This window comes from Hyperoodon ampullatus (genome assembly GCF_949752795.1).
Source record: "Hyperoodon ampullatus genome assembly, chromosome: 1".
NCBI classification, from domain to species: Eukaryota; Metazoa; Chordata; class Mammalia; order Artiodactyla; family Ziphiidae; genus Hyperoodon; species Hyperoodon ampullatus.
The window spans coordinates 194,750,465-194,773,501 of NC_136914.1; the positions used below are offsets into that span (position 1 = coordinate 194,750,465).

The following is a 23,037-nucleotide window of genomic DNA, read 5'->3' on the forward strand; positions in this document are numbered from 1 at the left end:
TGCTATAAACATTTTTGTACAAGTTTTTTTAAGACATATGTTCATTTCTCTTGGGTAAGTACATAGGAGTGGAATTGCTGGGTCATAGGGTGAGGTGTTTATTTAGTTTTATAAAAAATTGCACTTTTCCCAAAGTGGCTGTATCATTTTACCTTCTAATCAGCAATATATGAGAGTTCTGGTTGCTCTACATCATCACCAACATTTGATGATGGTCACTCCTTGTAATTTTTGCCTTTCTGGTGGTTGTGTGATAGTGTCATTGTGGTTTTAACTTGTGTTTCCTTGATGACTAATATGTTTAACACTTTTTTATGTCTTATTGGCCATTTGTTGATCTTCCTTTCTGAAATGTCTGTTCAAATCTTTTGTCTGTTTTTAATTAGGTTGTCTTTTTATTATTGAGTTGTAGGAGTTCTTTATATATCCTGGATACCAATCCTTTGTCAGATAGATGCTTTCCGAATATTTTCTCCCACTGTGTGGCTTGCCTTTTCATTTTCTTAATGGTGTCTTTGGATGAGCAGATATTTTTAAGTTTGATGAAGTCTAGTTTATCAATTGTTTTATTTTATGGTTATTGTGTTCTGTGACCTAACGTACCTTTTCTTATCTCCAAGTGGTGAAGTTATTCACACACATTTTCTTCTAAAGCATTGTAGTTTTAGTTTTTGTTTAATCATCCATATTTATGTTTATATATAGTGTGAAGTAGATTGCGTTTTGTTTTTCATATAGATACCTAATTTTTCCATCATCATTTATTGAAAAGATTTTTCTTTTGCCATGGAATTTCTTTGGCACCTTTGTCAAAAATTAATTGAAATGTAAGTGTGTGTCTGTATATGGGCTCTATTTGTTCAATCTATTTGTCTGTTATGCTAGCACCAGTGTCTTGATTACTGTATCTTTGTACTTAGTAAGTCTTTGAGGTTAGGTGGTGTAAATGAGTTATTCCTTTTATGAGTTAAAGAATCAGAAACTCAGCTGCTTCACTTGTGTTGATTCCTGTGAAAGAGCATGCTTCATTTCTTATCCCCCTTTCTTATTGAAAAAATAATATAATTGAAATTTTTTTTGTTCTCACCTGTGAAAAAAAGCTAAAATTGCTTCAATTTTTTATCTGAGTTTTTCTGATTGTTGTTTTTCTATAATTTCTCCTTTTTGCCTCCCCTCCCCCATATTTTGCCTTCTTGGAATAAAATCTCAAATTTTCTTTAAGGTCTGGGTTCCCTTCTTACTGTTTCTGACAACATTTCTTTTTAAAGCTATTACATGGACTCTTAAAGCTTTTCTTATTCAAACCTCTCACTCCCCAGTAAAACTCCTATTCTGTTTCATCAGCTTCCTTAGTCCAGTGGTTTTGACCTGGGATATCAGAGTCTCTAGAAGAGCATATTTGAGGGAAGAGCAATTTTAAAAGATTAGTCTTGGCCTTGGCTAAGAGCCACTGCTCTTTGTAACTGTCTTTGCATCCCTATTTTATTCTTACCTGCAAAATATAGGCATTTCCTGAAGGTCTTCCTTTGTCTGTCACCATTCTCACAATTTAGTTCTTAACCATGTACTGTGCTATCTTCTCTTGATCTTTTATGTTCTTCAACTAGGCATTTTTGCTTGGATATCTCACTATCATTTCAAACTTAACACAACCAAAATTGGGATTTATTTTTTAACAGAAAATAGCCCTTTTTATCCACAGTCTCAAATCTTGTTAACATTTCCTTTCAGAAAGTTTCATATGTTTATCCTTTCTCTGTTTCCATCACCACAACCCAGTCAAAGGCCCTAGTACTTTATGACTAGGTCCTAACTCATCTCTAAGGCTCCAGGCAGTCTCTGGTTCATTCCATCCTGCATGCTGTGCCACACTAATAAAATTCTTAGTGCCACTCTGAACACATCCCTCCCCTACTTAAAAACATTATTTTCTTTTTCCTTGATTTTAGTTTTTTTCTTACTTTCAACACCTTCTCTAAATTCCCCATCTTTTTTCTCCTCATTATTTCTCAAACTTCTTCCACTTAAGCCTAGGTAGTTTTTCTCTTGCAGAATTACACCACCCTTACCCGCTTTCTTTGCTTCACTCATTCTCACTTTGGTGTCTGAGCTCGTCTTTCCTTTGCCAGAAATTCCCTACCCTCCAGCCTCTATGCTCATCCCAAGTTCATCTCTTGACATTCCTTCATTGCCCTGTGCTCAGGCCGTGGTAAGCTGTTGTCAGTTCCTTGGACAGTGCCTCACTTTGCACTCCCTACCTCACTCTGTTTGCCAAGATGTCCCCATAACTCCAGAGTTATCCATTGTTTAAAAACCTAGCGTAAGTGTTAACCGCCTCTAGCAAGCCTTCACTACTTTTGTCTCCTCTAAGAAGAGTTAAGCTACCCTTGTGCTACCACAGCAACTTGCACTTACTTCAGTTTCATGTTACATTGTCTTGTTTACTTATGTATCTGTCTCCCACATTATTCTCAGCATTTTTTGAGCGTATGAAGACATTGATTTTACTCATCTTTTAGTATTACTCACTAAATATTTGTTGAGTGAATGAATTTGGGGTAATTGGAAAGCTTTTCCTAAGTTGCCTAGAATCATTGAAAATTGACAGAAGTATAGTGTATTTAGGACAATGTTTTTAAACTTTTAGTAGTGAAACCTGTTTCAAATAATGTTATGCAAAGCTTGAACACATAAAACAGACAAAGCAAAGTGGAGAGTATAAGCTAGAAGTGGTATGTGATCATGTTCCTTTGTAAAGAACAGATCAAGATGAATCAGATACAGCTCAATTTAAAGTCTTTGGTATTTTATAATGATAAAAGAGGATCTTATTTGTGTGCCTATTTTGCTTTTTGTAATAGAGGTTGGCATTATCAGTCTTGTCCATAAGGGAATTGATTATTTCTAAGTCTGAAAAATTGGGTTCTCCATTAAAAAAAAAATTAGGTTTTTTAATGTTACAGGCTTTTCTGACCAACATTGATCAGATTGGATCTATTTATGGAGCCTCTTTATGATTGCAGTTACCTATCAAACAAGAAGACTATTTTTGTTATGTAATCCATCACACAGTCTTTAAATGGTAATTTAAAAAATGTGTGCACAGAAACTTTTACATAAATGTTCATAGTAACATTATTCATAATAGCTAAAAGGTGGAACCAACCCATCCATTCATCAACTAATGAATGGAAAAATGCAACTGATATATCCATATAGTGTAATATTATTTGGCAAAAAAAGGAATGAAGTAATTATACATGCTCCAACATCAGTGAACCTTGAAAGAATTATGCTAAATGAAAGAATCTAGTCACAAAAGATTACACATTATATGTCCATTTATATGAAATGTCCAGGATAGGCAAATCTATAAAGATAGAAAGTAGATGAGTGGTTACATGGGGCTGGGAGGAAATGAGGAATGATTGCTGATAGGTATTGAATTTTATTTTGGGAGTGATGAAAATGTTCTAAAATTGTGGTGATGGTTGTACAACTCTGGATATAATAAAAACCATTGAATTGTACACTTTAAATGAGTGTATTGTATGTGAATTATATCTCATAAAGTTATTTTAAGAAGATGTATTGGGCTTCCCTGGTGGCGCAGTGGTTGCGAGTCCGCCTGCCGATGCAGGGGACACGGGTTCGTGCCCCGGTCTGGGAGGATCCCACATGCCGCGGAGCAGCTAGGCCTGTGAGCCATGGCCGCTGAGCCTGTGCGTCCGGAGCCTGTGCTCCGCAAGGGGAGAGGCCACAACAGTGAGAGGCCCGCGTAACGCAAAAAAAAAAAAAAAAAAAGAAGATGTATTGAACAGTCTTTTAATGGGGCTTGAAAGTAGTCTGATGCCACAGTCTTACAGCTTTAAGCAGCTCTTGGTAATTAAATAATTAATGACTATTGTACCATCCTCTCTTAACTGTTGGTTTAGATTTGCTTACAGCGTCCTCATTTCACCAAAGTACTATATGGGTATTGTGTGTGATTTTTCACTCAAACTTATTAGATATAATAAGTCTCTTAATGAACTGTCTTTCTTAAACAATATAATACTAATGTTAAATTAACTCAGATTAAAATAAAGTTTACTTGGAAGGTTTGAGACATTTATTTAGTTGACTGAATACTAAAATAGTACTAGATGTCATGGAACTTAAAATTGAAACAGAAAGTTTGTTGTCTGCCCTTTAGGAGTTTACAGGCTGTTTGGGGTTGATGTCCTTAATGATTTTTGATTTCTCTTTTTTAATAGGTCACTGCTGTTTTTAATGAAGTCACATCATCTTTCGATTTAGATCCTCAAGTGTTACAGCAGTTAGATAGTAAACGACAGCAGGTCCAAATGACAGTTACAGAGACCAACCAGGAGTGGCAAGTGTTGCAGTTGAGAGTGCACACTTTCGCTGCATGTGCAGTTGTAAGCTTGCAGCAACTTCCGGAGAAATTAAATCCTATTATAAAACCATTAATGGAGACAATTAAAAAAGAAGAGAATACTCTAGTGCAGAACTATGCGGCTCAGTGCATAGCCAAACTACTTCAGCAGTGCACAACAAGGGCGCCCTGTCCCAATTCAAAAATTATTAAAAATCTCTGTAGCTCACTTTGTGTGGACCCATATCTAACTCCTCCTGTCACGTGTCCAGTACCAACACAGAGTGGCCAGGAAAATTCTAAAGGTATATATCTAAAGCTTTATTTGGGGTAGAGAAAGAATTAACCATTTAAATTTGTTTATAGTCACTTACAGGTATAATTTAAGCACAAATCCAGTTTATGTTGGAGCTTTTTCCTATTTTGAGAGAATTTGCACATATTGCTAATAAAATCACAACCTCTTAACTTAAATAAGTTATTCATAAAAGACCTGATATATATAATGACTGAATTCTATGAGACAGGTGTTAACCCTTAACTTCTCTTTCAAGACCATAATTATAGGGTTTACTGTTAACAGAGCTAGAAAACTTAATTATATCCAGTGGTGAATAAAAGTTCTTCCTGTAAAATTCTGGTTTCTCTAATTTAGTACATGTCTTATGAGATAAGTGGGCTCTGTTACCTTTAGCAAAAGCTTAAACAGCTTTTCTATTTTCATCCAGAAAATTTATATGGAAAGTAACTGCTCTTTGTAGGCTAATATCAAGGACCAATGTTTCTTCACATACCTTAGTCCTAAATTCCCCCTATCCCTGTCCCTGAGAGCTATGTGAGGCAGCAATATTTTGCAGTGGTTGGTGTTTCTGAATTCATGGTAACTATGGACTTTTTTTTTTTTTAAAGAAAACTTACTTGCATTGTTTTTTAATGTTTCTTTTTATGCCCGGAAACATGCATTTTTAAAGAATTAATGTACTTTTAACTGAAGGTACATTCATTCTTGCATGTGATATTTCTTGTTAATATGATGCTACAAATTTGGTTGTATTAAGTATGGTCCTATGCAAATATTAAAACATTCAATGTTATAAATTATTGATTTGTTACCATTTCATTGTCTAAAGAAAATATCATTGGCCTATAAAAATTGAGACTTAAAAGACAATTTTAAAATGTGTTGTATCTCTTTTGGAGCAGGAAACATTTGGTCGCCTATATTATGCTTTAAAAGTTATTTAACTTTTTTCCTTAATAGGATCCAACTCTGAAAAAGATGGAATGCATCATACTGTTACCAAGCACAGGGGTATAATTACACTCTATAGGCATCAAAAAGCTGCTTTTGCTATCACAAGTAGGCGAGGTCCTACCCCCAAAGCAGTAAAAGCTCAAATAGCAGATCTTCCTGCAGCAGGTAGTGGAAATATCCTTGTTGAACTTGATGAGGTAAATAGTTTTTTTCTTTGAATACTCTGATTTTAAAACAAATATCTTACAGATTGAGAGCTAAATTGTCATATCAGCTTCTAGAATTGTATTTTAATATTTTTAAGTGAAAGAACTGGGGCTAATAACTTTTTGGAGTACTGCAGCAACAGCGTCCAGAAAAACTGAAAACTTCTTCAAATTTCTCATGCCTCTTATTATTTTTACCAGCTTAACTTGATGATTATCTTCCTAGGCAAGAAACCTTCTCAGTAGTGGGTACATAAGTCATTCATGAATATAAACTAATTCACTCCTATAACAGTGACTACAGAGATGTTAAGTAATAGTGAAAGCTAACTTTTCTCAGTCCTATCAATGTCAGGAATTGCTGTTGATATTCAGAGGATAAGTTTATACATGTCAGAGTTTTACCTATCTGACTTTTAGTCAACTTGGAATTTATTAACTATGTGATGTGAGGTAGGGATCTAAATTTATTTGCCCACATGAACAGCCTTATCCCACCGTTGAATCTTTTCCTCCCTGGTTTATAATGGCACCTCTGTTTTATGTCATGCTTTGTATATATAAGGATCTCTTTGGGCTCTCTGTTCTGTTTCATTGGTCTACTTATTCTACAGTACAGTCTTCTTTAAAGATGATTTTAAAAAGTGTTCGGTTTTGGAAAATCTTACAGTCACATTATTAACAATGGAATGAATGCTCTAGGTAGCTCTTTTGGTTGCAAGACATAGGAACTTAACCTGAGTTCAGCAATAAACTATCAATGCTAAAAGACATGTGTTTAATATATTTCTATAAAGTATAGGCCTATTTAAAGTTTCTTTTTTTAAGCCAAAATCTTAGCTTATTGTCTATATTTCTTTTAAAATATTCTGTGAATGAAGGTTTTTTCACTAACTATATTCTTACCATAATTTTAATCAAAAATTTACTGTGGTTTTAATATTTATACTTCCATGGTTTACATAGTTCCTTCACTTATAAATATATATGTATCTTTCTGGGGGGACAGTTTCTTTTGTATTTAATTATTATAAAATTACTGCTAAGTAAGAGGTTATTAATCTTGTGGTTAAATTAAATAGATGCTCATATTCTATCCCTTAAGCAAATATAAATAAGGGCCCATCATTTTATCTCCTTTTCCTCTCTCTACCTGTTTCTTTGGGGTGGAGAGAAGAAGAAAAAAACATGTTACTTAGAACTGTCTCTAGAAACAGCACATATTCGTCTATTCCTTATCTCCAACCCCCGAAAGTATTTTACTTTGGATGTGAAAATCTAGTTTGGGATTTTATGCCCATGTAAGTTTAATTATTGAGAAATGTTTATAGTTTTGGTAAATATGTCCCGTAATTGCTTAATTAGTTAATGGTAACACTGTGAATTCTTAGGTAGTGACTTTTAAATTATCTTAATAACATTTCAAATGCGTTATACTTTTTTCTCAAATTTCGTTTTCAACTAACATTTAACTTTAGGCCCAGAAGCCTTACCTGGTACAACGGAGAGGAGCTGAATTTGCCTTAACAACTATAGTGAAGCATTTTGGTGGTGAAATGGCAGTGAAGTTGCCACATCTCTGGGATGCTATGGTTGGTCCATTGAGGAATACAATCGACATAAATAATTTTGGTGTGTACATATTTTTCCGAGTTGCATTTTAAACAGATTTCAGTATATATCCGTTACGTATGTCCTTATAAAATAACAATGCCTATACCTGTTTATCCCAGGCCAGCTGGTAAGTTTTTAAATGCAAGGTTGGTAAAAACATTTATTTTCATGTCATTTTGCATACTTTTTGCTTTTTACTTTTTCTATTACATATTTAGAAACAGATATTTGAAATGGATCATTATGTTAAACATCTTTAGTTGCTTTAGGTGTAGTACCTCAGCAGTTAAATTAAGGGCATGTTATTTCATTTTACATTATAAAGCAAAATAGACTCTCCCACAGTACCTGGGGGAGTGCTAAAACTTTTTGTGGGCTCTAGATTTTAAAGAATTATTTGCAAGGTAATATGCACTTAAATCAATATGTTTTAATAGATGGAAAGTCCCTCCTGGAAAAGGGAGATGGCCCTGCCCAAGAACTGGTGAATTCTCTGCAAGTTTTTGAAACAGCAGCAGTGTCAATGGATTCTGAGCTTCATCCCTTGGTAACTAACTAATGCAAGTGTAGTTTTTTTTTCTAGTAAAACAAGTAGTCTTATTAGACTTAAGGCTTGAATGAAAAGTGCAACTTTGATGTCATCCCTTATAATTGCATTTTCTTTTATATGCTATAACTAGATTCCTTCTTTCCTGGCAACTCAACTCTTATGGGCTTTGAGGCAGAGCTGGGTGCATGAATGATAGAAAACCCACTCTGGGAGCTTAGAATACAGGGCAGTAGGGACAGGGCTCTGATGACACAGAAGCCAGGTGTAAACAGGAAAGAAAGCCGCATCCCTATTCATCTATACCATCTTAATAATATAGTCTAGGAAAGGAAGAGTACAGCTAATAAAACCTCTTTCCAAGATAAATGTAATGGTAGAAGGAAGTTACCTCTCAGAGATGAAACTAGTCAATGGCAAAGATAGAACCTGGGTTTATTTTTTAACTGTTAAAATATCTCTTACCAAAAAATTGGAACAGAGGGAGGAGGAACATAGACTAGAGAATTAATTGTCTGGTTTTTCCATTGAAGAAAGTATTACTCTTTCCATATAACTGCAATAGGAAACTCTCTGCAGTTTATAACATTGTGAAGGGTGCTATCTCCAATTCTCTATTCACATCTAATATAAGAGGGAGAATCTAGGAGAGAGTAGAGAAGAGTGAAATTTTTCTGTTTATATAGTAATAAAGCATATTCTTTTACTTGTTAAATTTTGCGGATTTATCATTAGTAAAGAAGGGCAGAATCCTGTATTTGCTCACCCTCCGTGATCAACAGCATGCATTCAGCTGAGCTGTAAGGCTAGTCTGTTTTCAGCAAGTACCTGGATCTCATGAGCATTAATCCTGGCTTCCGTCCAGCAGACATTTAATAATGGGATATGTTGTGCTCTTGTGATCATATTGCCTTTGGTAAGCCAGGAAGTTAAAGTGGAAAATACTTAACCAAAGTATAGTGCCCAGAACAAAATCGGGATCACTCAACCCAGTGAATAAAAAAGTATGTACCTAAAACTAAGCCATATTGGGAGGGGGCTGATGACGTGTGGTGTCATTTTCCCAACCTCAGTAGGAGATTTTTGCAAGTGCCTTTGATGCGTTCTCTACTAATTTTGGAAAGAATTGAGTGTTCCCTGATGCCTAAGAGGACATTGAACAGGGGAGAAGTTCTGCACCTTTCTATTCTTTTTAAAAGCATTATAATAACAATTTAGATTTAAATTTGAGGATGTTTTGACAGTAATGTTTTGAGGTAATTGGAGATATTCTCGGATTTAGAGTTACTTAGAATATTGAGAACCTCAGTGTGGGCCGTTATAGTTATATTTTAAACAGTAGATTCCCTAATGAGTATTCTGATTATCTTAAACATTTTGTTTTTAGTTGGTACAGCATTTGCCTCATCTTTATATGTGCCTTCAGTACCCCAGCACTGCAGTGAGGCACATGGCTGCTCGTTGTGTAGGCGTCATGAGCAAAATAGGTACCATGGAAACAATGAATATTTTTTTGGAGAAGATTCTTCCATGGCTGGGAGCAATTGATGACAATATCAAACAAGAGGGTGCAATTGAAGCACTTGCCTGTATCCTTTTTTATTTTGACAAACTATTCAGAAATTATATTCATTTTATTTAAGGATGACTAAAATAAAATTTATTCAAATATGCACAGGGAATTCCCTGGCGGTCCAGTGGTTAGGACTCCATGCTTTCACTGCTGAGGGCATGGGTTTGATCCCTGGTCAGGGAACTAAGATCCCGCAAGCTGCACAGTGCAGCAAAAACGAAACAAAACAGAACAAAAACAAATACGCACATAACCTGCCTTGTTCCAAAAAGAAACCTACTTTTTTAGATTTTATTTTGAAGTGCATTTTTATTACATTATAATACATTATAAATATATTTACATTTGATTATGAAAATATTCACACAAAGTCTGGAGAATTACTATTTTAAGAGATCTTTTTACAGGCAAAAATTTTATGTACCTCATGAACTATTTATCTAGTAACTTATCTGTTTATTTGGTTTATAATCAATTTTTTTAATATTAACCAGATATTATATAGGTAGTTCTTATAAACATATTATGTTTGCTTTGTTCATTACTTGGGTAGAAAATGACTAAGTATACTAAATAACTAGAAATATACAGGCAAGTTTTTACCAAGGGTATGGCATCCACTGACATTTTTTTCTCAAAATAACCCAAAAGATATTTCGGTATAAGAGCAAAAAAGACGGGTAGAGATCAAATCAGTTAGAAACTCTGGCTCCGAAATGCTGAAGATTACAGGAGGACTGAACTCACTGAGCCTGCTAGGTCCAGTTTAAGATTGTTAAGATATTATTGGTGGGAAATTTGGAATTAATCTTTGATGCTGAGTTGTGTTCCCTTGCTTGCAATGCAACTCAATTTTGGTATGGGAATTCTAGAAACTTGGAGGAATTTCTCTATGGAAAAAAGTCTTATTAATAAAGTTACCTCCAGCCTTCCTCAGATGAAAAACATCATTTTATCTTCTTAATTATGAGAAAGTTACATAATGTTTACAAAGGAGTAACATTGTACAAATGCTGTTATAGTTGAATCATAGACCTTGAGGGACAGTCAGTTCTTCATAATACAGGTGAGAAAATGAGGAACTGTTTTAGAAGTCATGGTCTTAGTTTGTGAAAACATCTACCTTGGAACCAGTTGGAAATTTCCTTAATAACTTACTCAGGTGTAATGGAACAACTGGATGTTGGTATTGTTCCATATATTGTCCTTTTAGTCGTGCCTGTGTTGGGAAGAATGAGTGATCAGACGGACAGTGTAAGATTCATGGCTACACAGTGCTTTGCAACACTAATTAGACTCATGCCACTTGAGGTAAGTTGAAGATACTTGGTTTATGGACTTAATGTTTTCAGTAACTTCATAGTAATTGTAACCCTTTTTAAAGAACATGTCAGGTTTAAAAAAAGATCTGAATATGTTTATGTTACAAGTGTTAAGAATTTTATGCTTTAATGGGTAATTTTTTTTTTAACACAGTGTTTTAAATAAAACTATGGTTCTGGGACTTCCCTGGCGGTCTAGTGGTTAAGACCCCACTGCAGGGGGCATGGGTTCAATCAGGGAACTAGGATCCCACATGCCGCACGACACAGCCAAAAATTTAAAAAACAAACAAAAACTATGGTTCCTAAAAGACTGATAATTCATTGATGCTATTCTAGAAATAGAATTGTTCCTAAGTATCCCTGGTAACATCTATGTAAAGATTCTGTTCTGAAGTTTACGTGAAAGGTAAATTTGAAAGATGGTAATTGAAAGTGTAAAAAGCAAATGATGTCTCTGTTGGATTATGGAGAAAGCAGACTAGAAGGCTGAAGTTGGAGAATTTTGGAGTATATTCATGCTACAGAAATAATATATGTGGCCAGTGTGGGAAATAGAAGTGGCTTGAAGCAAGGGAAAAGCCAGGACCCTTCCACTTAGCCACTTACTATATTTTTATGGGATTTTTGTAATTCAAGAAGTAAGTATATATGCAGTTCATCCGTGTTGTAGTATGTCAGTAGCTCCTTTTGGATGTATTATCCTTTTGGGTGTGTTTAGAGTATTACTGGCCAAGTAATACTCTATTTTATGGAGACACCACATTTTGTTTATCCATTCACCAGTTGATGGACATTTGGCTTATTACCAGCTTTTGGCTATTATGAGTAATGCTGCTATAAACGTGCACTTCATGAGCTTATAAAGTCTTTGTGTGGATGTGTGCTTTTATTTATTTTCTTTATTTTTATTTATTTATTTTTGGCTGCATTGGGTCTTTGTTGCTGCGCGCAGGCTTTCTTTAGTTGCAGCGAGCGAGGGGCTACTCTTCATTGCGGTGCACGGGCTTCTCATTGCAGTGGCTTCTCTTGTTGCAGAGGACAGGCTGTAGGCACACAGGCTTCACTAATTGTGGCACACAGGCTTAGTTGCTCTGCAGCATGTGGGATCTCCCTGGTCCAGGGCTCGAACCTGTGTTCCCTGCATTGACAGGTGTATTCTTAACCACTGTGTCACCAGGGAAGCCCCAGAACATGGATTCTTAACCACTGGACCGGCAGGGAAGTCCCAGCTTTTATTTCTTTTGAGCAGATATTTAGGAATGGAATTACTGGGTCATATCATGTTTAACTTTTTAAGAAACTGCCAAACTATTTTCCCAGAGTAACTCTGCCATTTTATATTTCTACCAGCAAAGTATGAGCATAAGTTGAATGATAGCCTCTCTGAAAAAAAAAAATTTGGCTATCTGGTAAAGTTGAAGATTCCCATCCCAATGACCCATCAAATCTATGCTAGGTATATATCCTGGAGAAATTCATAATACATCCAAGACACACCTTCAAGAATATTATTTATACCATTATTTATAGTAGTCTAAAACCACTCAGATATTCATTATCTGTAGAGTAGATATGTTAAATGTGGATTATTATACTGCAATAAGAATGAACAAAGTACAGATACATACAACAAATAGTGAGTCCTTAACATAAGATTCTATTTTTATGACGTTCAAAAATAGGCAAAAGTACATGGGATGCATACTTAGGTGATAAAGGTATAAAGAAAGGTAAAAATGAAATTGCCATGAAAGTCAGTAAAATGATTACCTCTTGAGGAAAGGAGAGTGGGTTATCACTGGGAAGGAGCTTACGGGATCTTACAGGATGATGGCAGGGATGCTTTTCTTAATCTGGCAGTAGTTAGGTGTTTGTTTTATAATTTATTAATCTGTACATTTGTTTATATATTTCTCTGCATGAATATTTTTTCCACAATAAAATATGTTAAAATAACCACCGTGACTAAAAAAATACTAGACTACTGTATCAAAAGACCCAAGTGACATTTCCTGAATTGTTTCCATCCTCTGCTTCCTAGGTCTTATTCATATCCTTTAGCTTTGGGGCCTTGCATCATCTTATCTGTAAACTAAGTTGATTATGCTTCGTCCCCTTGGTATTTTTTGGCATTGAAATCAGTGAGTGATGAGAAACCATCGTGTTCTTTGAGCAAAGGAGTAGATGATGAGAGCAGTGTTTTAGGAAAATCAGTTTAACAGCTGTTTGTGGATTCGAATGTAAGTGCCCCCAAACAGAGCCCAGATCCACTGTGAGGTGATAAAGAGTCTAAACTACTTTTTTTTTAAGGGAGAATAACAGTACTTGATAACATATTGACAAAGAAAAGAGATTTTGAATTTTAGAGATTGAGAAAAGATTGGTAAGATTCCCTTTGATAGATGTGAAAATTACAAGGATGTGATGCATATTTTGCTTCCAGCCATGATAAAACAGATTTATCCTCCTACCTTAACTTAGAAAACCAGACAAAATGAATCAAACAATGGATTTCAGACATTGAACAACAAGGGAACAAATGAAATGCCCTAGCTTACTGCCTGGAGTGAGTTTCCAGACCATAGGACAGGGCAGTGAAACCTAAACAGAGGCTAGCAGAGTCAGAGCGCAGGGAGGACAAGATGGGTAGGATTTGCAAGGCAGAGTGCCTGAGAGGAAGTAGCTGCACAGAGAAGAAGCTTCAGAGGTCCACACAAAGGCTGAGTATTCATTCATCTGGGCGTATGTATGAGAATGTATGTTTGAGACTGGGGGGAAAAGTCAGAAAGGAGTAGGTGGAACAACTCCCAGAGCTCACACAGGGTCAAGAATAGGTATTTCCCCCAAGCTGAGTCAGAGGACCTACCATATAGGGCACTGAGTACAGTCCTTAGAAGTATATCGCCTGAGTAGCAGGGCCCAATTAACCCTTGACAGAAGACTGATTTGAACCCACCTTAATAAAGCTTAAAAGCAAGCCTGAAAAGGATTAAATTGGTTTCAGGTAATTTAACTATATCCCAAAAAGAAAAAACTGTTTAACCCCCAAAAGTTCAGCACCCAGCAGGGTAAAACTTAGGATGTTTAGCACCCATCAGAAAATTAACCAGAGGGAGTTCCCTGGTGGCCTAGTGGTTAGGATTCCAGGCTTTCACTGCCATGGCCAGGTTTCAATCCCTGCTCAGGGAACTGAGATCCTGCCCCCCACCCCCGCCAAAAAAAAGTTAACCAGGAGAAAAGTCAGTCAATAGAAGCAGACCCTGAAATGACCCAGATAATAGAATTAGTATACAAGGACATTAAAATATGTTCCATATGTTCAAGAAGATAGAGGGAAAGCATGAGTGTAATGAGGAGCAACATGGAAGACATAAGAACAACCCAAATTGAACTTCCTGAGTTGAAAGATATAATTACAAATAAAAACACACTGGATAGGATTAATAGCAGATTAGATGCTGTGAGTTTGAAGATACAGCAATAGAAACAAGAATGTCGTGCAAGTTGATTCCTGTTCCACTTTATCTTGATTTGCCCTGTCCCATCTTCATAGGAAGAATCATGTACTTTTCAGTCAAGGATTCAGGGAATATAAACCAGTGGTTTTGATAGAAGCTTTAATTCCTTGCACTATTAGTAACTTGCTGCTTTTATGGGAATTAAGGTGAGGAAGATACTCAAAGGAAGGGTTCCTGGCACTAAACAATATTTATGAATCCTAATCGTTGTTAGGAAATGTCCCTATTGTATGGCCTTGTATCTGGTTGTCATTTATTAAAAGGTCCATGAGGATAAATGTTTGAAGATTTGTTACTTCCTTATAAAGCACCATGCAGAAAGGCTTCATTTTGATGGTTGTCATTATGGTATTAGATGTGTTAAAATGTTAGTTTCTATCTTACTTGACAAAGTTGTTAATTCTAAAACCTTTTGAGGGAATTCCCTGATGGTCCAGTGGTTAGAACTCCACGCTTCCAGGTTTGATGGTTGGTTGGGGAACTAAGATCCCTCGATCCCTACAGCACAGCAAAACAAAACAAAACAAAACAAACTTCTGAAAATATAACATGCAATCACTTTAAGACTCAGTGTATACACCTCACTCCTGATACTATTTCTGGTATTATAAGGAACATATATTTTAATTGAATTTAATTGAAGTTCTTTTCTGAGAATTTTACGTTTCTTAACTTTCACTTTACATTTCTTAATCATAGGGCAGTAGTTCTCAAACTTTCTGGTCTCTGGACCTCTTTACACTCTTAAAAATTAAAGACCCGGGCTTCCCTGGTGGCACAGTGGTTGAGAGTCTGTCTGCCGATGCAGCGGATATGGGTTCGTGCCCCAGTCTGGGAAGATCCCACATGCCATGGAGCGGCTGGGCCCGTGAGCCGTGGCCGCTGAGCCTGCGCGTCCAGAGCCTCTGCTCCGCAACGGGAGAGGCCACAACAGTGAGAGGCCCACATACAGGAAAAAAAAAAAAAAAAAAAAAAATTAAAGACCCCAAAAAGCTTTTGTTTATCATATTTTCTGTTATAGAAATTAAAACTGAGAAATGTGAAAAGATTTATTAATTTGTTTAAAGAATAAATCCATTAGACTTTTGAATAGATCTTTTACCGGTACATGTTTTGTAACATGCATTGGTCATTTGGAAAACATTGGTTCACTGAGTTAAATCTTTATTTAAATGTAAAATGTAAAATCTTAAATGTAAATCTTAAATGTAAATCTTTTAAAGGTTGATATATTTCATCATACAGTAGCAACAAATCAGACTCATTAATATCACCAACAGAAAATTATTTTTAAATATTGGGAAGTACCTGCAGTGCTAAGTCTCTTTTGTAAACTTGAATTTTATCATTGGCAACAAGTTATGTCAGTTATTTTCCTTGAAGTGACAAATTTATTTTTGAGAAAATATCAGCCAAATACCCAAGTCAGAATAACCGTAGTTTGTCAGTCCATTCAAATAAAATGATGTCTGTAAAAAATGGCTAGGTCAACTCACAGTTCTAAGAAACCTTGCAAGTGCTTTTCCTAAATATATTGTACTTCCATATGCATGATATGCAGCAGAAATGCTTTATGTGTACTTCATATCTTGTTGCACGGAATGTTAAAAAGATGTGCCATTCGAAGGTTGAGGTTTAATAAAATTATTTTTACTGGCTCAAGGACATTCTTAAGTGAAACCAACTTAAAAAAAAAAAAAGCTGGTGGATGGCTGTGAGGAATACTACAGTGACTACCAGCACACTTGGTAACATTGCCTTGATTCTTTCTGAGGCACGAGCAGTTTTGCCCATTATTTTTGTGCATCAGAGCAAATGTCAACACAGTGAAAAAAGTAATGTCTTTCTTTTGTTATGAAATAGTTGATGTCAATAACCCTTTGAAAAGGTCTTAGAAATCCTGAGGGGTCTGCAGACCACATTTTGAGAACCAATACCCTGGGGTATCATAACACTAAAATTGAGAAGCTCCAGTAACAGGATTTCACTTAAAATAAGCTATACAATTTTATTTGCCTCTTTATCAAGTAATGCGTGGTACTGGAAAAAATAAATTGTAGCTGTGTTCTTTAAAATATCTCAAATGTGTTTATTTAGTAGTCTCATTATAGCACTTTGAATACCTGTCAAATTCTTAAATATTTGTCTTCCAGTCTTTAAAATCATACTATTTTTTTTTTTTTTTTTGTGGTATGCGGGCCTCTCACCGTTGTGGCCTCTCCCGTTGCGGAGCACAGGCTCCGGATGCGCAGGCTCAGCAGCCATGGCTCACGGGCCCAGCCGCTCCGCGGCATATGGGATCCTCCCAGACCGGGGCACGAACCCGTATCCCCTGCATCGGCAGGCGGACTCTCAACCACTGCGCCACCAGGGAGGCCCTAAAATCATACTATTTTTGAATTGCTTTTTTCTCTGCATTTTTATATATATACATATATATGTTTTATTGTTGGTATTTTTAAAAATTGAAGTATAGTTGGTTTACAATATTGTGTTATCTCTGCATTTGCATTTTGATAAGATGTGAAATAATTTCATAATCTGAGGATGGAAAAATTAATAAATAGTAGCAAATAGTTTTAATACACTTTAAAAAACAATTTTAGGCAGGCATTCCAGACCCTCCAAATATGTCAGAAGAATTAATCCAGTTGAAAGCCAAGGAACGACACTTTTTGGAGCAATTGTTAGATGGGAAAAAATTAGAAAATTACAAGATTCCAGTACCAATCAATGCTGAACTCAGAAAATATCAGCAGGTAAAGTTTTATACTTATAAATAGTGACTATTCCTTGTAAATGTGCCTTGAAGAGTTTAAAAATTGATTTAGTAATTCAGTTCTTCTGTTTAGTGTCTTATACCCATTTATTTCTTATTGCCTGTAAAACTACAGATTTTTTGGTGTGTGTAAACATGTTCTTTACAAGAAAAAATTTGTTATGATCTGTTCACATTTATCCTTTTTCTCCCAACCTTTCAGGATGGTGTGAACTGGTTAGCATTTCTTAATAAGTATAAGCTTCATGGAATTCTGTGTGATGACATGGGTTTAGGAAAAACTTTACAGTCCATCTGCATTCTAGCAGGAGATCATTGTCACAGGTAATTTTAAATGTTATTTTAAAAGAAGGCTTTCAGATGCTGAGCAGTTTAAACAAGCTGGTTAATTCATTGTGTTTTGCTGTCAAAGGGCCCAGGAATATGCAAGATCAAAATTGGCAGAATGTATGCCACTTCCTTCCTTGGTGGTTTGTCCGCCAACATTAACAGGTCATTGGGTGGATGAAGTAGGTAAATTTTGCTCCAGAGAATATCTCAATCCATTGCATTATACTGGACCTCCCACCGAAAGAATAAGGTAAGAACTGTACAACCAAAAAATGTTTTATCTTTTGCTTTAAGTAGTTTGGAAGAATAAAATCGATTAAAAATGAATTCTAGTTAGCTTTTTTGGTTGTCAGACATAGGAACTTACTTATTTAAGAAAGGTGAGTGAATTTAAAGATATAATCAGTGAGACTCATCAAAATTCAAGGACTTTAGCCATTGTTAACAGTCAGTTGGGCTTTCTAAGTTTTGGAGCTAGGAAACTGTCAGGAACCAAAACCATTCTCTATGCCTTTCTTGGAAGTCTTCTGATCATAGTATCTTCTAGGTGCTTCTGTTGTATCCTTGTTTTCTACTCACTTTCCCTAAGTGCTCCCTCTTTCTTCTTCTCTCTCCTCAAAAATGCTTTTGGTCCACAGTGGCTTGCTCTAGCTGCCCTGATACCATAGAAACACTAGAGTTCTATTAGTTTTACCTTCTTTCTATCAACTAGTACATCTCTGTTCCTAAATACAAATGTTGAAGAGTGGCATATCATTGATTTCAGTTCATCTTTTTTTTAAATAAATTTATTTATTTATTTTTGGCTGCACTGGGTCTTTGTTGCTGCACATGGGCTTTTCTCTAGGTGCGGCAAGCAGGGGCTACTGTTCGTAGTGGTGCACGGGCTTCTCATTGCTGTGGCTTCTCTTGTTGCAGAGCATGGGCTGTAGGTGCACGGGCTTCAGTAGTTGTGGCATACGGGCTCAGTAGTTGTGGCTCATGGGCTCTAGAGCGCAGACTCAGTAGTTGTGGCACACAGGCTTAGTTGCTCCATGGCATGTGGGATCTTCCTGGACCAGGGCTTGAACCCGTGTCTCCTGCATTGGCAAGCGGATTCTTAACCACCATGCCACGAGGGAAGCCCTGATTTCAGTTCATCTTTTAAAGCTTGGATAGTCATAGATTGCTGATTAGTCCATATATTTGCTGCCCTCCTGTTAATAATAGCTAACATATATTGAGCACTTACTGGCTAGGCATTATTCTAAGCAGTTTTATTTACATTTATGTAAAATTGTGTATTCTCATAATTACCTTATGAGGTATGGGTACTATTATTGTTCCCAGTTTGCAGATAAGGAGTCTAAGACATGGGGTCTGGGAAGAAGGTCACTCAGCTAGTTAAATGAAGATTGGAACACAGGCAGCTCAACAGCTTGTACTCTTAAAGAATTTATTGTAAAAGAATTCATCCATTTATAAGTGGTAGAAGCTCAGCTCAGACTAGCTTAAGCAAATAGCAAATTCATTAATTAAATTGAGAATCTCAGGGGGTGAATTCTTGCTTCAGGTACATCTAATTTACTATTCTTCCCCATGTATAACTTGTTCTGTTGATCTCTACTGGACTTCAGTCTACTGTTGGTAGGTAAGATGACCATGGGCAGTCTTAGGCCTACATTCTCCTAGCTTGGCAACTATAATAAACAGAAATCTTCTCTCTCCCATCATGAATATATCAGTACTTGAGATGACTGACTGGCCTTGACTGGGTCATGCCCCCAAACCAGTCTTTGTGGTCAGGGGATAAAATATTGTGAATGGCTTGACCTGATTAAAATGCTTCATCTCTTTGATGATTATGGGGACGTGTGATTGATGTCTACCCCCCAGCACAACATGGAATGGTGAAGGAATAGTGAGTGCCTCCAAGGAAGAGGTGTTGGCAAATAAAGTTAAAATGACCTCCACATTTTAAGTCAGGTACCTGTCTCTTTTCTAATCAGACTGAGTTAGGGCAACAAGGCCAAGTCATAAGAAGAATGGCCTTCAGGTATCAAGGTCATGGATGTAGAGTAAGCAGAAGGGAATATTGGGCTTAGTAGGTAGATTGAAAGCACTTTATACAATGGCATCTGTGGTTTTCCCTTTGAAAGCATTATTACAAACTTGGCAGATTCCCCATTTTGTAATCTTACGTATTTTTAAATACAGGTTACAGCATCAGGTGAAAAGGCACAATCTGATAGTGGCTTCATATGATGTTGTGAGAAACGACATAGATTTCTTTAGGTAAGAATTAAACTTTTTTAAAGAAAGACTTAGTATCAAATTCAGAGAGACTTAGTATTTTCCTGCCTCAAAGACTTCATATTGTTCCTGACATATAGTAAAAGATGCTAACATTTTTTGTTTTTCTTCAGAAATATTAAATTTAACTACTGTATTCTTGATGAAGGCCATGTCATCAAAAATGGAAAAACAAAATTGTCAAAAGCAGTAAAACAACTGACTGCTAATTATAGGATTATTCTTTCTGGAACACCAATCCAGGTAATTATTTACCGTTTTTTTTTGGGTTTTTTTTTTAATATTTGCCATGTGGAGAGAAGGCTTGGCATTTGACAGTGAATTAAAGAGGTCTTTTTAGTTTATAGGAATGATAATTTCCAATAATTATCTTGCTTTTATAATGGTTCATTTGGTATGTAGCAGTATCTGAGCAAACTAGGTTTTAAATCTCATATTTAAAATGTAATTTTAGGCTATGTAAACATAAGTCTTATGTCCAAAGTATGGGAGACATTAGTCACATTTTCTTCCACAATGGCCATTTTCCTTCTGCAGTATAATACAATTTGATTTAACATTGAAAAGCTAGAGATGATTCAGAGGTTACTCATCATATAGGAGAGGTATGAATACCTGAGGTTAGGAAGCAACTGAAGGAAAGAGATTGTAACCATTTATCTTGGAAAAGGAAGGAGATGGCTGAGTATGTAGATGCCTTTAGATATTTTTGAGAGATTCTCTTATCTTCCAGAGGAATTGGTTGCAAATGTTCACATCTACCTTGGATAGCCAAGTCTGATGGGAAGATACCCTCCATCATTCTCCAGTTGATAGGAGGGTAGACACCAAGTGACCTCTAAGATTGCTTCTGACTCTTAAAAAAATGATGGTTCTTTATGTATTTATTACTTTTCTTTTAAATTTATTTTTGGTGATGGACTGACTACTAAAGTATTATGGTTTTGTCTATTAAGTAAGCACTTCAGATTTTAATAACCACAAGAGAGAACATAATTATAAACATATGAAAATTTAATGGAAGTAAGAAAAAGTACATTTAAAAGGGAAAAAGGGGGGCTTCCCTGGTGGCGCAATGGTTGAGAGTCCTCCTGCCGATGCAGGGGACACAGGTTCGTGCCCCGGTCCGGGAAGATCCCACATGCCGCGGAGCAGCTAGGCCCGTGAGCCATGGCCACTAGGCCTGCGCGTCTGGAGCCTGTGCTCCGCAACGGGAGAGGCCACAACAGTGAGAGGCCCACGTACTGCAAAAAAAAAAAGGCGGGGGGACTTCCCTGGTTGTCCAGTGGTTAAGACTCTGCCCTCCCAGTGCAGGGGGCACAGGTTTGATCCCTGGTTGGGAACTAGGATCCCGCATGCCACATGGCACAGCCTAAATAAATAAGGGAAAAAATCACTCTTTAGGTTTGACATATCAAGATTTGTTTTGCTTATATGGAAACTTCACAGTATTTTAAAATTGATTATAGCTTTCACAACAAAAGAAGTATTTGTTTGCTTAAAGGCTCTCTTTTCCCCTTCCATACCTCAGTCGTTTAGCTCTGAAGCTGTAAGGTGGGTGGGTTTCTGCACCAAACAGCCATGGTAGCCCATGAGTCATGGGGCAGAGCCTAAGTGGGATTAGAAGGGTTTCAATATAGAATGGCAGCCCAGCATGGTGAGCCACTGCTTGAGCATGGTGAGGAGGGCTTCTGGAAGGGGTAAACAGATGGGATGGTACCTTAGGATCCACACATAGTGGGAAAGCATCCAAAATGAAAAAGTGTTGATTTCTTTTTTTCTTTTTTCATGAAACTCCAACAGAATTGGAAAGAACCTGTGCCTGTTCCTCATGACCCATAAATACTGGGTAGACTTGACCTATAACCAAACTCTTCTAGGTTTTCCTGTATTGAAGAAATGGTGGTATTGGCCAGATTTCTTAAATCTTGCTGCTAATCTGAGTCTCAAAGTTAAAAGAATCAGACATGTATTCATCTTTCTCCTCTTCTATTTACTACTTGATGGAACCTACCAGTAGGATTTAAATACCATGGACCAAGGTTTATTCTGGTGGAAGAGACTTGAAAGTTTCCTCCAAATAGGATAGAGTATTTTCTGCAGATTTTACACGTTAAAATATAGACTCATAGAGACTTTCCTGGTGGTCCAGTGGTTAAGACTTTGCCTTCGCAGGGGGTGCGAGTTTGATCCCTGGTCGGGGAGCTAAGATCCCACATGCCTCATGGCCAAAAAACCAAAACAGAAAACAGAAGCAATATTGTAACAAATTCAATAAAGACTTCAAAAGTAGTCCACATCAAAAAAAATCTTTAAAATATACGTATATATAGACTTATACCCAAAAATGTGGTGATAATCTATGTCATCACAGTGGGCTTTCATTAATGTTCCATTTTTAAGTATAAGGAAATAATCCTAGTACACAAGATAACTGGTGTTCCTTTCTTATATTCAGAACAACGTTTTGGAGCTGTGGTCATTATTTGATTTCCTCATGCCAGGATTTTTGGGGACTGAACGCCAGTTTGCTGCGCGATACGGTAAACCTATATTAGCAAGTAGGGATGCTCGAAGCTCCAGTCGTGAACAAGAAGCAGGTATGAAAAAGAGATACAGTTATAGACTCTGTGCAAGTGAATATAATTTATATCTAACTTTTGGGAAGCCATTTAATCTTATTATTAAGAAAAATTAATAATAATAATAAATAGAATAAAGTTAACTCTCTTATTATTAATAGGTGTTCTCGCAATGGATGCACTGCACCGCCAAGTCCTGCCATTTCTTTTGAGAAGAATGAAAGAAGATGTTTTGCAGGATCTACCACCCAAAATTATTCAAGACTATTACTGTACTCTTAGTACTCTCCAGGTTAGGAATCTGTGGTTGGTGGTGGATGTTTATTAGGGGAATGTTTTGAACAAGCCACAAAAGTATTGAATAAAGGGGATTTAGCCTTTGGTTTATCACTCTTTTTTTTTTTTTTTTTTTTTTTGCGGTATGTGGGCCTCTCACTGTTGTGGCCTCTCCCGTTGCGGAGCACAGGCTCCGGACGCACAGGCCCAGCGGCCATGGCTCACGGGCCCAGCCGCTCCGTGGCATGTGGGATCCTCCCAGACCGGGACACGAACCCGCTTCCCCTGCATCGGCAGGCGGACTCTCAACCACTGCGCCACCAGGGAAGCCCTGGTTTATCACTCTTATCTAGCTTCTACTT

General features: G+C 36.6%; 1 protein-coding gene across 1 annotated transcript in view; it reads left to right on the forward strand.

The window, feature by feature from the left end:
- Positions 1-23,037, forward strand: part of BTAF1 (B-TFIID TATA-box binding protein associated factor 1) — a gene marked incomplete at both ends in the record, with an annotated part of 94,571 nt that overhangs the window by 62,267 nt on the left and 9,267 nt on the right. Inside the window, 13 exons of the mRNA XM_079706036.1 lie at positions 4,257-4,683; positions 5,640-5,830; positions 7,318-7,471; positions 7,891-8,000; positions 9,388-9,589; positions 10,736-10,884; positions 17,023-17,175; positions 17,398-17,519; positions 17,608-17,775; positions 19,722-19,799; positions 19,931-20,060; positions 22,276-22,417; positions 22,561-22,691. Of these exons, the coding sequence (XP_079562162.1) occupies positions 4,257-4,683; positions 5,640-5,830; positions 7,318-7,471; positions 7,891-8,000; positions 9,388-9,589; positions 10,736-10,884; positions 17,023-17,175; positions 17,398-17,519; positions 17,608-17,775; positions 19,722-19,799; positions 19,931-20,060; positions 22,276-22,417; positions 22,561-22,691 (2,157 nt within the window). The remainder of the gene's footprint in view (positions 1-4,256; positions 4,684-5,639; positions 5,831-7,317; positions 7,472-7,890; positions 8,001-9,387; positions 9,590-10,735; positions 10,885-17,022; positions 17,176-17,397; positions 17,520-17,607; positions 17,776-19,721; positions 19,800-19,930; positions 20,061-22,275; positions 22,418-22,560; positions 22,692-23,037) is intronic.